The 11,848-nt window shown below is 45.2% G+C and overlaps 1 protein-coding gene across 1 annotated transcript in view; it reads left to right on the forward strand.

Moving 5' to 3' along the window:
- GRK3 (G protein-coupled receptor kinase 3) overlaps nt 1-11,848 on the forward strand; it is a 59,776-nt gene that overhangs the window by 35,896 nt on the left and 12,032 nt on the right. Inside the window, exons 9-15 of the mRNA XM_015644240.3 lie at nt 730-829; nt 6,210-6,288; nt 6,704-6,834; nt 7,573-7,667; nt 8,489-8,596; nt 10,589-10,655; nt 10,830-10,930. Of these exons, the coding sequence (XP_015499726.1) occupies nt 730-829; nt 6,210-6,288; nt 6,704-6,834; nt 7,573-7,667; nt 8,489-8,596; nt 10,589-10,655; nt 10,830-10,930 (681 nt within the window). The remainder of the gene's footprint in view (nt 1-729; nt 830-6,209; nt 6,289-6,703; nt 6,835-7,572; nt 7,668-8,488; nt 8,597-10,588; nt 10,656-10,829; nt 10,931-11,848) is intronic.

The following is an 11,848-nucleotide window of genomic DNA, read 5'->3' on the forward strand; positions in this document are numbered from 1 at the left end:
GTGTTTTCCTAAAAATCCATGGGTTCCCATGTCTAGGAGTCTTCTGTGGAGGAACACACGTGTCCTTCTCACTGATGTCTATTAATGAGCACCCCACAACGTCTTGGAAAAATACCCAGCCTGTATCATATCCTCCTGTGGTTGGTGGTTGTTAGGGTAACATCCTTTGTGAGCAAAATTTTATTAATTTGTGTAGCACAGATGGTAGAAGACTAAAAAAGCTTTCTTGTGTGTATCTGACCTTTTTCTGAGTAGAAAGAAAATTAAGTAAAAAAATAATAAATATATATATATATATATATATATATAAGACTCAGTGTGTGTTCAAGATATTGCTTTCCTGGTGGAGCTGAAACTGTTGGAATTAAATTGAACCATAACAGAGTTTCTGTTATTTAATTCCTATGGCAGATCATTGCTTGTAGGTATGAGAAAATGAATATATGTTGTGTAATTCCTATCTCACTGTGATGGTTTGGACATGGAATTATTTGTTAAAGCACATTTCTCTGTCAGGAGGCTTCTGCTGGAAATATGTTAATTCTGGGAGATTTTTTGGAAGTTTTGTATTTAGCCTGAAATGATGTTTTTAGTCCTGGGTTTAAGACTTTGCTTAAGCTTGCTTTCAAGATCCTGTAAATGTGCATGGCCTGACTGCCAGTGAATAGTTCTGATAGAGGAGATTTTTGGTGCTTTTTCTGAGTGGTTGTTTTGGTTTTTTTTTTTCAGGTATGCAATGAAATGTTTAGATAAGAAGAGAATCAAAATGAAGCAAGGAGAAACATTAGCCTTAAATGAAAGAATTATGCTGTCTCTTGTCAGTACAGGAGTAAGTATCACTGTGTTATTCTTTCTTTCTTCCATATAATGTAAAAGCTGTTACATATAATGCATATTCCATCAATTCCGTTGAGTGAGATGCAAAAATTAACCCCCACTGGAGCCCTCCCCCTGATTCTTGCAATGTGTCTGAAATGAGAAGGGAAAACCAAACTTGCTTGATCAGTTTGGGTCCTACAGAATGAGCATCCTTGCTGCAGAGGCTTGAGGGGGTGCCCATTTCTGAGGTAATTCATCCTCCCACCCTCCTGACTTTTTAAATATCCTTTTTTAAGTATTTTTGTTTGAAACTTTTCCAAAACACGATTCTGTCTTGTAAAAAGATTCTTTTTTTTTTTTCTATATATTTTTAACTATAGTTAGATAGTACTTTGTGGAATCTAAAGTGCTAGTGCAGACAAGACTCCAGTTCATCTTCCCTTTCCTGTTACTCTGATATCCAATTTTTCCCTTTTTGTTTTCTGTGTCCTGTAGCTGAGCCAAGTTGTACCAGGCCAGTCTGCCCATTTATTCTATTTATAAACTGGATTAAAAGTGGATTAATTAGAATCTAAAGTGGAAACCATCAGTGGTGTGTGTAGAACCTGCCTGGTGTTGGCTCCCCAGCCCTGGGGCCGCTGGCTGGTGGCTGAGGTGTGTGTTGGGCTCTGAGAAATTCCAGGCAGGATTGGAGGTGGCTCTGTCCTCGTTGCAGTGACACTGTGGTTGCCATGGCTATGGATGATGCTGGCAGGAAGGTTCACTTCCCTCACCTTGCAGTGCTTGAATTAAACACTCAGTGTGGGAACACAGCCCCCGTTCCCAGCAGACACGGGAGGGATGAGTGGGGATCCTGGGTGGTTTTGTTCCAGGCTTGTGCAAGGAGCAGGATTCCCAGCAGGGAGCAAACAGTGGGCTTTGTTCTGAGGCACCAGGGCCGTGTCCCCAGAGATCAGAGGATCTTTTCTGTGGGACAGACCTTGAAGGTCCTCAAGTCCAGGCATTATCTCCACACTGCCACGGCCACCATGAGTGGAGCCAAGGCTCCAGGGAGAGCTTAGAGCTCCTTCCAGTGCCTAAAGGGGCTCCAGGAGAGCTGGAGAGGGACTTGGACAAGGGAGAATGGATTCCCACTGCTGGAGGGATATTAAGAAGGAATTCAGTGAGGGTATGAGGCCCTGGCCTGGAGAAGCTGTGGCTGCTCCATCCCTGGAAGTGCCCAAGGGCCAGGTTGGAGGGGCTTGGAGCAACCTGGGATAGTGGAAATTGTCCCTACCTTGCAGGGGTAGAACTGGATGAACTTTAAGGTCCCTTCCAACCCCAGCCATTCTGGGATGTGTGATTTATCCCTTCAGACTTTGAGAACAAGTTACCTGTTTTCACCAGAGATAGGTCGTGGTTTGTCCACGTGTATCAGGGTTCCTGAAAACCAGTGGGGAGTAGGAGACTAGACCAGAAATTGAGGCAAATGAGTAATAATTGTCCCATTAACTTTGTGTTTCTGTGGCTCCAGCACTGAATGTGAATTTGCATGTCTAGAGATTCAAAGAGAAAATAGTTCAGGAGCTGCTGGTGGAGGCAGTTTTCTCAGAGGCCAGCACACACTGAGGCTTTGAGCAGGAGGAGCAGCAGGAGGAACCATTTGTTTCTTTTGTTAAGGATTATCAGCTCATTAGAGTGACATTTCTTTCAGATTCTCAGAAATCTGAAGGACTTTGAAGAGAGGTTTTGTACAAAGTGCTGCTCATTCAGGTCAGGTACACCTGGGCAGGAGAGGCTGGAGCACTTGGAATATGCAGAATGAGGCAGGTTTTGAAGGTGGTGGAATAAGAGAATTCCTTCAATCCCTGAATAGAAGCTGGGAGGCTGCAGTGGCACATGGTGTGCCTGGGGACAGTTCTGTGCTGCTCGGGGCAGAATGGAGCTGGGATGTCCATCACAGTACAATTAGTCATTTAATTGGGAATCCAGATGTCTCTGCAAAATGCATAAGAACAGCTGTGCAGATGACACAGCTGGCTGTGTAATCAGTTCTGTTCATCCACCTCAAGCTCTGGAATTCCTCAGCACTCCTGGAGCAGGGACTCCATGCTGGAGTCGGTCATGGCTGTGTGCTGAGAGCAGCTTTCCATGGCCCCATTTCCAGTGGGTTCAGGAATACAACAGGAACCTCTGCAGAGCATCTGGAGCCTCTTGGATGGTCCTGGTGGCACCAAACTGGGCTCTGCAGGGCTCAGTGTCCGTTGGTGCCTTTGCTGTGTCACTGTGGTGTAACGGGGACAAACTGTCACTGAGCTTTGGGTTTCCTCTTCTGCAAGACACAGGCCCCATCTTCCCCTCCCACAGAGACCTTCAGGCTGGACAGGCATTGTGAAATCCTTGGAAGGTCACAGAGTAGGGAAAAGATTTTACTTTCAGTTAAAAGAAAAATATATTAAATTTCTGTAGTAGCCAGTATTTGGCCTGACTTCTGTTCAAAAACTGCAGCATGGAAATCACCAAGGCAGTGATGGACCTTATGAAACCAGCTGGTCCCAAGGTGCTTGTGGAAGGGAGTGGTTATTCCATGAATCCTTTCCTGAGGGTAGGAGGGGATCATTCCATCTGTCTGTTGCAATTCCAAGGGCCATTCAGGGCTGTGGCTCCTCTCTGTTGTGGCTTTTTTTCTTTCTAAAAAAACCCCATCAATTCAGCTTCCTTACCCAGATCTTGAGATAATTTTACTGATGGCTGGATTCAAGATTTCCTCCAAGGGATGATAAATAGAATACCAGAACATCCTCACTTGGAGGGCCCTGTTTTCCAGGGATTCCCACCCATCATGAGCAGGGAGCAATAACCCTCTGAGATCAATAATCTGTTTTTTGGAGCAGAACAGGTAACTTGGTTTTCATGTGTTTCAGTCAGTGACTGACACATCTTTGAGTGGCATGTCAGGACAGAGCTGCCCTCCAGTTAAAATGGGACACAGCTGTTCTGAGCACCTTTGTCCCCATTTTGCCGTCACTTTGTGCCCCAAAGACGAGTTCTTGGCTTTCAGTGAACAGCCAAAACCAAATGTTTCCTCCTAGAGCACTTTTTAATGTGCTAATGTCTTTAAAATATCACATTCCTATTTTTTTTTTTTTATGGTTGCTGTAATACTTTTTTTTTTTTTTTCCTTCCACATGATTTATTGCCACAAATTTGACTTCAGCAGTTCTCTGGACTCAGTCCAGAATTGTTTGGATGTAAGGAACTCTTTCCAAACTGGTCTTAATTCACACATTAATGTCGTAATGTTGCTTATTTTCATTAGAGCAGAAACTTGACTGCAATGAAGAATTGCTCTCCTGGGGAAATAGGTTTTATTGCTTTATGTGTCCTTTAAAAAAATAATTGTATGGTGGTTTTTTTTTTTTATTATTATTTTTATGCTGTAAAATACTCTTTTGCTGTGGATTTTGTGTGAGAAAAATACAGAACTGCAGTACAGTTTTTCTCTCTGTTGAGCAGGGATGAAAGGCAGCGATGAAATTAGGAATGCTCACACAAAAATGAGTTATGCATCACATTTACACTTCCAGATAACTTTCATTTTTAAAATCCATAAAAATATAAGCAAGCTATGTTCTGATGTAGAAAAACCTCTTTATTTGTCTACATGTGGTGTTTAAAAATTCTACCACTAAATCCTTCTGGGTAATTAGATTGCTCTGAAAATTTAGGAGCCCTGCTTGGGCACACTTCTGAATTACCCAGTCGATGCAGGAAATTAAGTTAATAATTCTGCTAAAGCTGCTGTTGTGAAGTTAAGTGGCTGCTACAATAATCCCCAACACAGAGTTCATAACCAGAGGTGGTATCTTGTGTTAAGACACCACATCAGGCTCCTTATTTTTAGGGCCATTTAGGAATTTGGCTTTTTTTCCTGGATGTTGTGCAGGTGTTTCACACCCATCCCTCCCCTCTGCAGGGAGCTTTTGTGGGGAGCAAAACATAAAGTGCAGTGGGGTTGGAGAAGGGAAGGATGTGGCGCTGTGGGGATCCCTGGGGTTACAGTCAGGTCTAGAAACCTTTATATTTCAACCTCCTGGAAGGATGAAGGGGCTCTGAAGTGTCCCTGTCCCTCCCTTTCCTCTCTCCGGAGCCGGCCCGCGCTGCCCAAGGCCGCCGTGTTTTGCTGTTTCTAAATTGGGAAGGGAGCGAGTTCCTGTCAGAGATTCCCAGAGCTTTCCCTTGTCCATCCTGCAGCACCAGGAGTTTTCCTCATTGCTGGAGTCACGTGAGGCCACGCTCTGCTTCCTGCAGGGTGTCCTGGGCTCCTCTGGGATCGTCTCCCTGCCGGCCTCGGCACTTTGGGATCAGATGTGGAATGGGGCAGCCCAGCCTGGCCTGCAGCCCAGCCATTCCCAAATGGATCTCTGCAGACTCACCAAACAGCCCTGCTTTTGTACCACAGCCTCCCATCAAGGTGTCCCTGCCCCTGGCAGGAGGTTGGAATGAGATGAGCTTTGAGGTCCCTCCCAACCCAAAGCAGTCCATGGTTCCATCCTGTATGGCTTTGGAGAAGGTGATGAGGTGACAGGCACCCCCTGGTCTCTAGCCAGGAGCCTCCTGGCTTGTATCAGCAGTAGTGTGGCCAGCAGGACCAAAGCAGGTCTGTTCTTCATGGAAAGGATTCTCCAGGCCTGGCACAGCTGCCCAGTGTTGGAGTCACATCCCAGGAGGGATTTAACAGCAGTGTGGATGTGGCACTTGGGGACATGGGTTAGTGGTGGCCTTGGCAGTGCTGGGGGATGGACTCCATCATCTTACAGGGCTTCTCCAACCTCAGCAATTCCACAGTTACGAATTAGCCCTTGCATCCAGCACAGCTCAGTGCAGAGGAACATCTGCCAGCTGCTGCCTTGGGGTTTTGCACGTGTGTCATGGAGGTGCCAGCACCTGAGCAGACCTTGGGAACAAAGATGTGTTTTTCCAGTGGAATTTCTTGTGGCTGCTTAAATATGGGGTGAATTGAGGTTCAGGTGCATCAGGAGGTGGGGTGTAACCCATCCCTGCCCTGGCTGCTCTGCTCTGACCTCCTAAACTTGCTCCCACCACCCTTGTGTTGCGGGTTTTGCATGATCTGGATGTTGCTGTAGCTGCTTCCTGGGCATTGTAACGCTCCAGAATCCCAACTTCCTGCCTGGTGTGTTTACATCCCTCTGTTGGAAATGCTGCTGGGGGGCCAAACACCTTCCCTGTCACCTGGGCAGGGCCCTCACGGGGGGACAGGGGTTACCAGGGTAGCTGCATTTCAGGAGCGAGGAGAGAACTTGGGAATCCTGGCAAATAGCACAGGGAAAAGAGCAGATGTATTTTTAGCTTTCCTAAGTCACACTTTGCTTTTTACTCTTCCCTTGCAGGACTGTCCTTTTATAGTCTGTATGACCTATGCCTTCCACACCCCTGACAAGCTCTGCTTCATTCTGGACCTCATGAATGGTGAGCAAGACTTGTTCAGATGATGATGATGATGATATTACAGAAATTTTGGCAGGATTGCTGAGGTGGTTGGTCCCTCAAGCCTGGGCTGCCCTATGAGCTGATTTATTGAGCTCTCCACAAACCAATGTGTGGTACAGCCTTTGCTTGTGTGGAAATCCTCTTCTGGATTAGTCACTGAATGCAAATGTGTATGAAATAAATGCATTTTAAAGTGGAGTTTCAGACTGATCAAATCTCTGCATGAACTTTCTCAGCTATTTTGTCACCACACAGATTTGCAGAGGGTGGGGCTGTGTGCTCCACAGGTGATAAGAACCTACAAAAGCTGTGCTGTTCCCCCACAGTGTCACCCTGGGTGCCTGCAGGATGAGATTTTACTGTTCACTTAATTACATCTCAATTCTCATTTCAGGAGGAGATTTGCACTACCACCTCTCCCAGCATGGAGTGTTTTCTGAAAAAGAGATGAGGTTTTATGCTACTGAAATCATCCTGGGGTTAGAGCACATGCACAATCGCTTCGTGGTGTACAGAGACCTGAAGGTAATGGCTGTTGGGTGCCTGCCTTGGATAACTTCCATGGATTACCTTTCCTGAAACCTTTCCTTGGCTGGATTATTTCTTTATCTGCCTGATTTCTGTAATAAGTTTTCAAAGTCGTTCTAATCTGTGCCATTATCCAGTTTAACCAGCCTGGGAGAGGCTTCCTGGGGGTCACAGTAAATCCTGTGAAATGTTACTTCTCTCCCTGATGGGAATAATCTAGAGGATATACTGCATTTCTGGGAGCCCTGAAAGAGGCCTTTGTGTGTGAGATGGGGGACAACAGCAGGAGAGATGCTGAGGGGTTTCACTGACAATTGGGAAATCGAGGACAGGTCCCAGAGAAGAGTCCCTGGACCAAGTGACAGCACAAGGGGATGAAAGTTTGCCCAGAGGCTGGGAATAAAAGGTGTAAGAGCCACACACAGACCCTGCTGTGAAGAAACCCAAAGCAGCTTGAGGCCAGAATGGATTATTCATTTATTACCTGCTTTGTGTTTCAAACCTTGCCTGGTTATTCCCTTCTGTTATTCAGTATTTCATAACCTGTGGAGTTGATGGTAGTGCTCTGTGAGAAGGTAGATTTTTATCTAGGAAGTGCCTGGTACATTGCTGTTAAATAAAAGAAGGCAATTACCAATTACCAGGGAGTATTGATGTTTGAGTTGCTGTGCTGTGAGAGTTTGCAGTTGTCAGCTGGGGAATACCAAGCACTCACCTCCCTGTGTTGATTTCCAGCCTGCAAATATCCTGCTGGATGAACACGGGCACGTGAGGATATCAGACCTTGGGCTGGCTTGTGACTTTTCCAAAAAGAAGCCACATGCCAGTGTGTAAGTATTATGTCTGGGAGCTTTGCTGCACATACAGGTAGTGCTAAATTCATCCTGAATTTGTCTTTATGACTTGACTTTGCCTGAAGGGGAGGAATGACACTTGTATGGCCCAGGCTTGCTGAGCTGGAGGCTCTAATGAGGTTTTTTGGGCTCCTCTCCCTGTTTTCCTGCACAGTTGTAGCAGCTGATGTGTAGGCATGGCTGGGAGATGACACATTATTTCGGGATGATTCACTGCTCAGAGAAGAACCTGACTGAGTTAAAGTACCAGATTGCTTTAATTGTCCCAACCTGGTAATTAAATATTCCCAAACCGACTAAAATCCTGGATTTATTGTGTCTCTTTTCTGGATCTTCATGGAACTGAAGGCAAATTATGTTCCTTTCTGCCTCTTGCCATCAGGATTTAACTAGGATCTGAATTCCTGGAGTTGTGTGTGGATTCACATCTTACCTGGCATGTTTTATTCTTGGGTCCTCAATTGCCCTGATTTAGTCTCGAAATTTATGCAAAAAAGGAAACTCCAACCTGTCACACTTAAGACATTTGCAATTCAGTAGCTTCTTGAAAACAGTCCATATGTTTTGAGCATGTCAAGGTTAAAAGCAATGCCTGGTGGTGCTCAGGGGTGAGTTCAGGAGTGTCCTGTGCTCACCCAAGTGCCACATGAAACCCCTTTGGAAGCCAAATAAAATGGTTAAAATTAATTCTTTCCAAACTGGGCTGTCTTATTGATAGAATATTAATTTTTAATGATTTTTTTTTTTTTTTTGGCCAATGATAATGTTGGATGTAATGAATGTTTTGTGCTCTGCAGAGGAACCCACGGGTACATGGCCCCCGAGGTGCTGCAGAAGGGCACAGCCTACGACAGCAGCGCCGACTGGTTCTCCCTGGGCTGCATGCTCTTCAAGCTGCTGAGGGGGTGAGTGGGGCTCCTGCCTTGCCTTCAGGAGCCTCTGTGGGTGTCCTTGGAATAGCAGGCCATCCTGTGTGACAGATTGTCTGAAGTGATCCCTCAGTGCTGACCCATGTCAGACAAAACCAGGCTTTTTCTTCCAAACCCAACCAAACGCAAGCCCTGGGTGCTGTAGCAGCTGCAGGTGTGGGGCACGAGGAAGGCAGGTCCTCCATCTGCTCCTTGAGCTGCTCTTGCAGCAGTTGAGTCCTCTTTTGGCAGCTGGTAGTGTTTTAAGTGCTGTGATGTTGCTCCTTGGAGTGCTCTAAGCAGCCCTGTTAAATCGTGGGCTTTGTGTTAGGCTGAGACCTGGTGGTGTGGAGAAGATCTTGGCTGCACTGGTCCCTTTTTGTGCTACTCAGCCTTCCCTCCTGCAGGGTTTGGGCCAGGTACAAAGTGTGGATCTCCTTCCATTTACCTTATCTGTGTCCAAAGGTACACGATAATTACAGCTTTGCCAGCAATTACCTTCTCATTAAACTTACATGTCTAGAATTGATTAATGCCATGGGGTTTATCTGAGCAGTCAACAAGCACTGATGGGCAAATGCTTGTTGAAAATGGCATTCTCACTGTTAATGGCAAACCAGAAGAAATCTGAGGCTTTTTATAGTGCTTCTCTGTAAAGATTGATCATTAGGTCATTCTGTGTCCTCACACATAATTAATTATAAGCTTTTATCTCCATGCAGACACATGACAAAGGAAGGTCAGAATGTGACTTGTGAATTGAACTCTAGAACTGTATCAATTTAACATTAATTGTGCACAGAGCAGACTATGTAAGGGTGCAAATAAAGAAAGAAGTGGTGTTTAAATTGCCAGTCTCTGGGCTGTGATTCTCCCTGGCAGAGACGTTCAGGGTGGCATCAGTGCTCATCCAGAAGCCAGAGCATTATTCACGATGAACTCTTATTCCTCATCTGTTCTGAAGCCAATTAAACACATCCCAAAACAAGGGCTGGGCACATGGTGCCATTTCTTGGTATTTGGTAAATTTAGTCTGGCACAGAATCTGCCCATCAGTCGCCAGTGAATCATTTTCTTCCCTGATCTACTCAGAGCATCCTTGTCAAAGTACATGAGGCTGTGTGGGAACCATTTACCTGTCACACTAAAAAGAGAAAAATTGAAGTCCTGGTCCATCCATTGCATCCATCAATCAGAACATTTTTGAGAATAAAAGGAAAGTAACTTGGGAGTAGCAGGTCTCCAGCTGAAACATGCTGGTACACGCTGCCATGTGGTGAGCCAGAATGCTTTAGAATAGCTAATTAATGGAATTGATAAGTGAAAAACATTTTGATTGTGAAAAACATCATCCCCTCAAGACTTTAAAGAAAAGAAGCAGGGAATATATCCTGAATGTAATCAAAATATCTCTTACTACAATACTGCTTCTTTCTTTCATGAGGGACTGTGTGATAAATCTCTAATGTGCCACGGTCTTCCATAGCTCAGAGGAAAATTCAAATTCAAACCAGAATTATGAAGCAGGAAAGGGATGAAGCTGATAATTTACAAGATACCATCAGATATCTTTCCAGTGGCTGATGCTGTGGGATCTGTGATCTCTTATCTCCTTACTGTCCATGCTGGGGAGTGGTGAGTTCAGTGGGTCATGCTCACCTTCCCTATAGAAATCCTTGGGTTTAAATCCCTGTGGATGATGGCTGCTCGGGGTTTTTCCTTGTTAGCTGGAAAGTGTTGAGGTTTTTGGGAGATAGATGTAACTGGTGAGGCATTTGAAGCACATCTTTAAGGCCAGATCACTTTTTAAGAACTACCCAACTTCCTACTCGCCTTCCTGTGGATCAGATTGTTCTGCAGGACAGGACTGATGAGGGGGAAGGATGGGACTAATAGGATGCTCCACTCTTCCCTAGCATTGCCACAGCTGAAATACCCTGATGTACCGTGGCTTTACATTTATTAACATCCTTTTTCCTCTTTCCACAGGCACAGCCCTTTCAGGCAGCACAAAACCAAAGATAAGCACGAGATCGACCGGATGACGCTCACCGTGGTAAGGCCTGGCCTCAGCGACATCCCCGTGTTCCCTGAGCTCCCATTTCCCCTAAAACTGGAACTGCACCCCCTGCTCTCCCAGAGAGCTGTTTCCAAACACCATCAGAGACCAGAAAAGCAGAACAAACCACTTCCATCATGGGATATCTCTTTGTGCTTTCTTTCTCCACAGAATGTGGAGCTCCCGGATTCCTTTTCTCCCGAGCTGAAGTCCCTTCTGGAAGGGCTCCTGCAGCGGGATGTGAGCAAGAGGCTTGGATGCCAAGGAAGAAGGTAGGTGTTGTCTTCTCCTTGGACCTCTGCCTTGAAAAATTTCCACTTCTCTGTCAATGAGTGAATTCATTTCAAGTAAAAATCTGCTTCCTGTTGTGAGGATTTTAATTTTGGAAAGAGAACATTAAAAAGTGCTGCTGCATGGAATTACATTTCAGCTTCCTTCAGTTTGGACATGTTTTTTTGGACATTTTCTGTCCTTAAAGCCTTCCCCTGAGTTCCCTGCTGTCATGCTTGCATTGGGTGGTGTTCCTACTTCTCATCTCTCAGTTGTTGTTCTGGTTTTGCCTGATCTGTTTTGGCATGAAATCATACGACTTGACTCAGACAAACTGATAGGGAAAATTTATTGCTTATATTGTATCTGTAATGATAGGAACATACCACATACCAAAAAGACCAAAACAACAACCCCAATCCCAAAACCACCAAGCAAAAAACTGTGAGTATTGCTGGTGCTGCCTGTGTCACTCCATTATTCTAAGGAAAAGAGCTTTTGTTTTGTTTCTTGACTACAAGACACTCCTTGCTTCTTCAAGCTCACCTTGCTTGTAGCTGTTTATGAAATTGTTATCTCCTGCTTAAAAAGCCAGTGTGAGACTGAGAGAGAAAAGGAGTAAACAACTGTTGAGAAACCATTGGGATGTGTGATAACAGGTAGCTGATGGCCACACCTGAGCCTGGGGCTGGCTCCAGTTCCAGTGGGAAATTCAGAGGGTTTTTGTCTTGGAGGCTCATTGATAATCACCTGAGATTGCTTTTCCCTGAAGCATACCAGGAGTAGTTGATTATTTGCCCATAAAATTTGTATAATGTGAAATGGTGTGGAGTGATCTGGTTATTTACAAGCAGTGGATGGGATCTGCCAAAGGATTGGTGTTTGGGATCTGACACTGATCCACATTTGGGATCTGACAC

Source organism: Parus major, chromosome 15 (assembly GCF_001522545.3).
Source record: "Parus major isolate Abel chromosome 15, Parus_major1.1, whole genome shotgun sequence".
NCBI classification, from domain to species: domain Eukaryota; kingdom Metazoa; phylum Chordata; class Aves; order Passeriformes; family Paridae; genus Parus; species Parus major.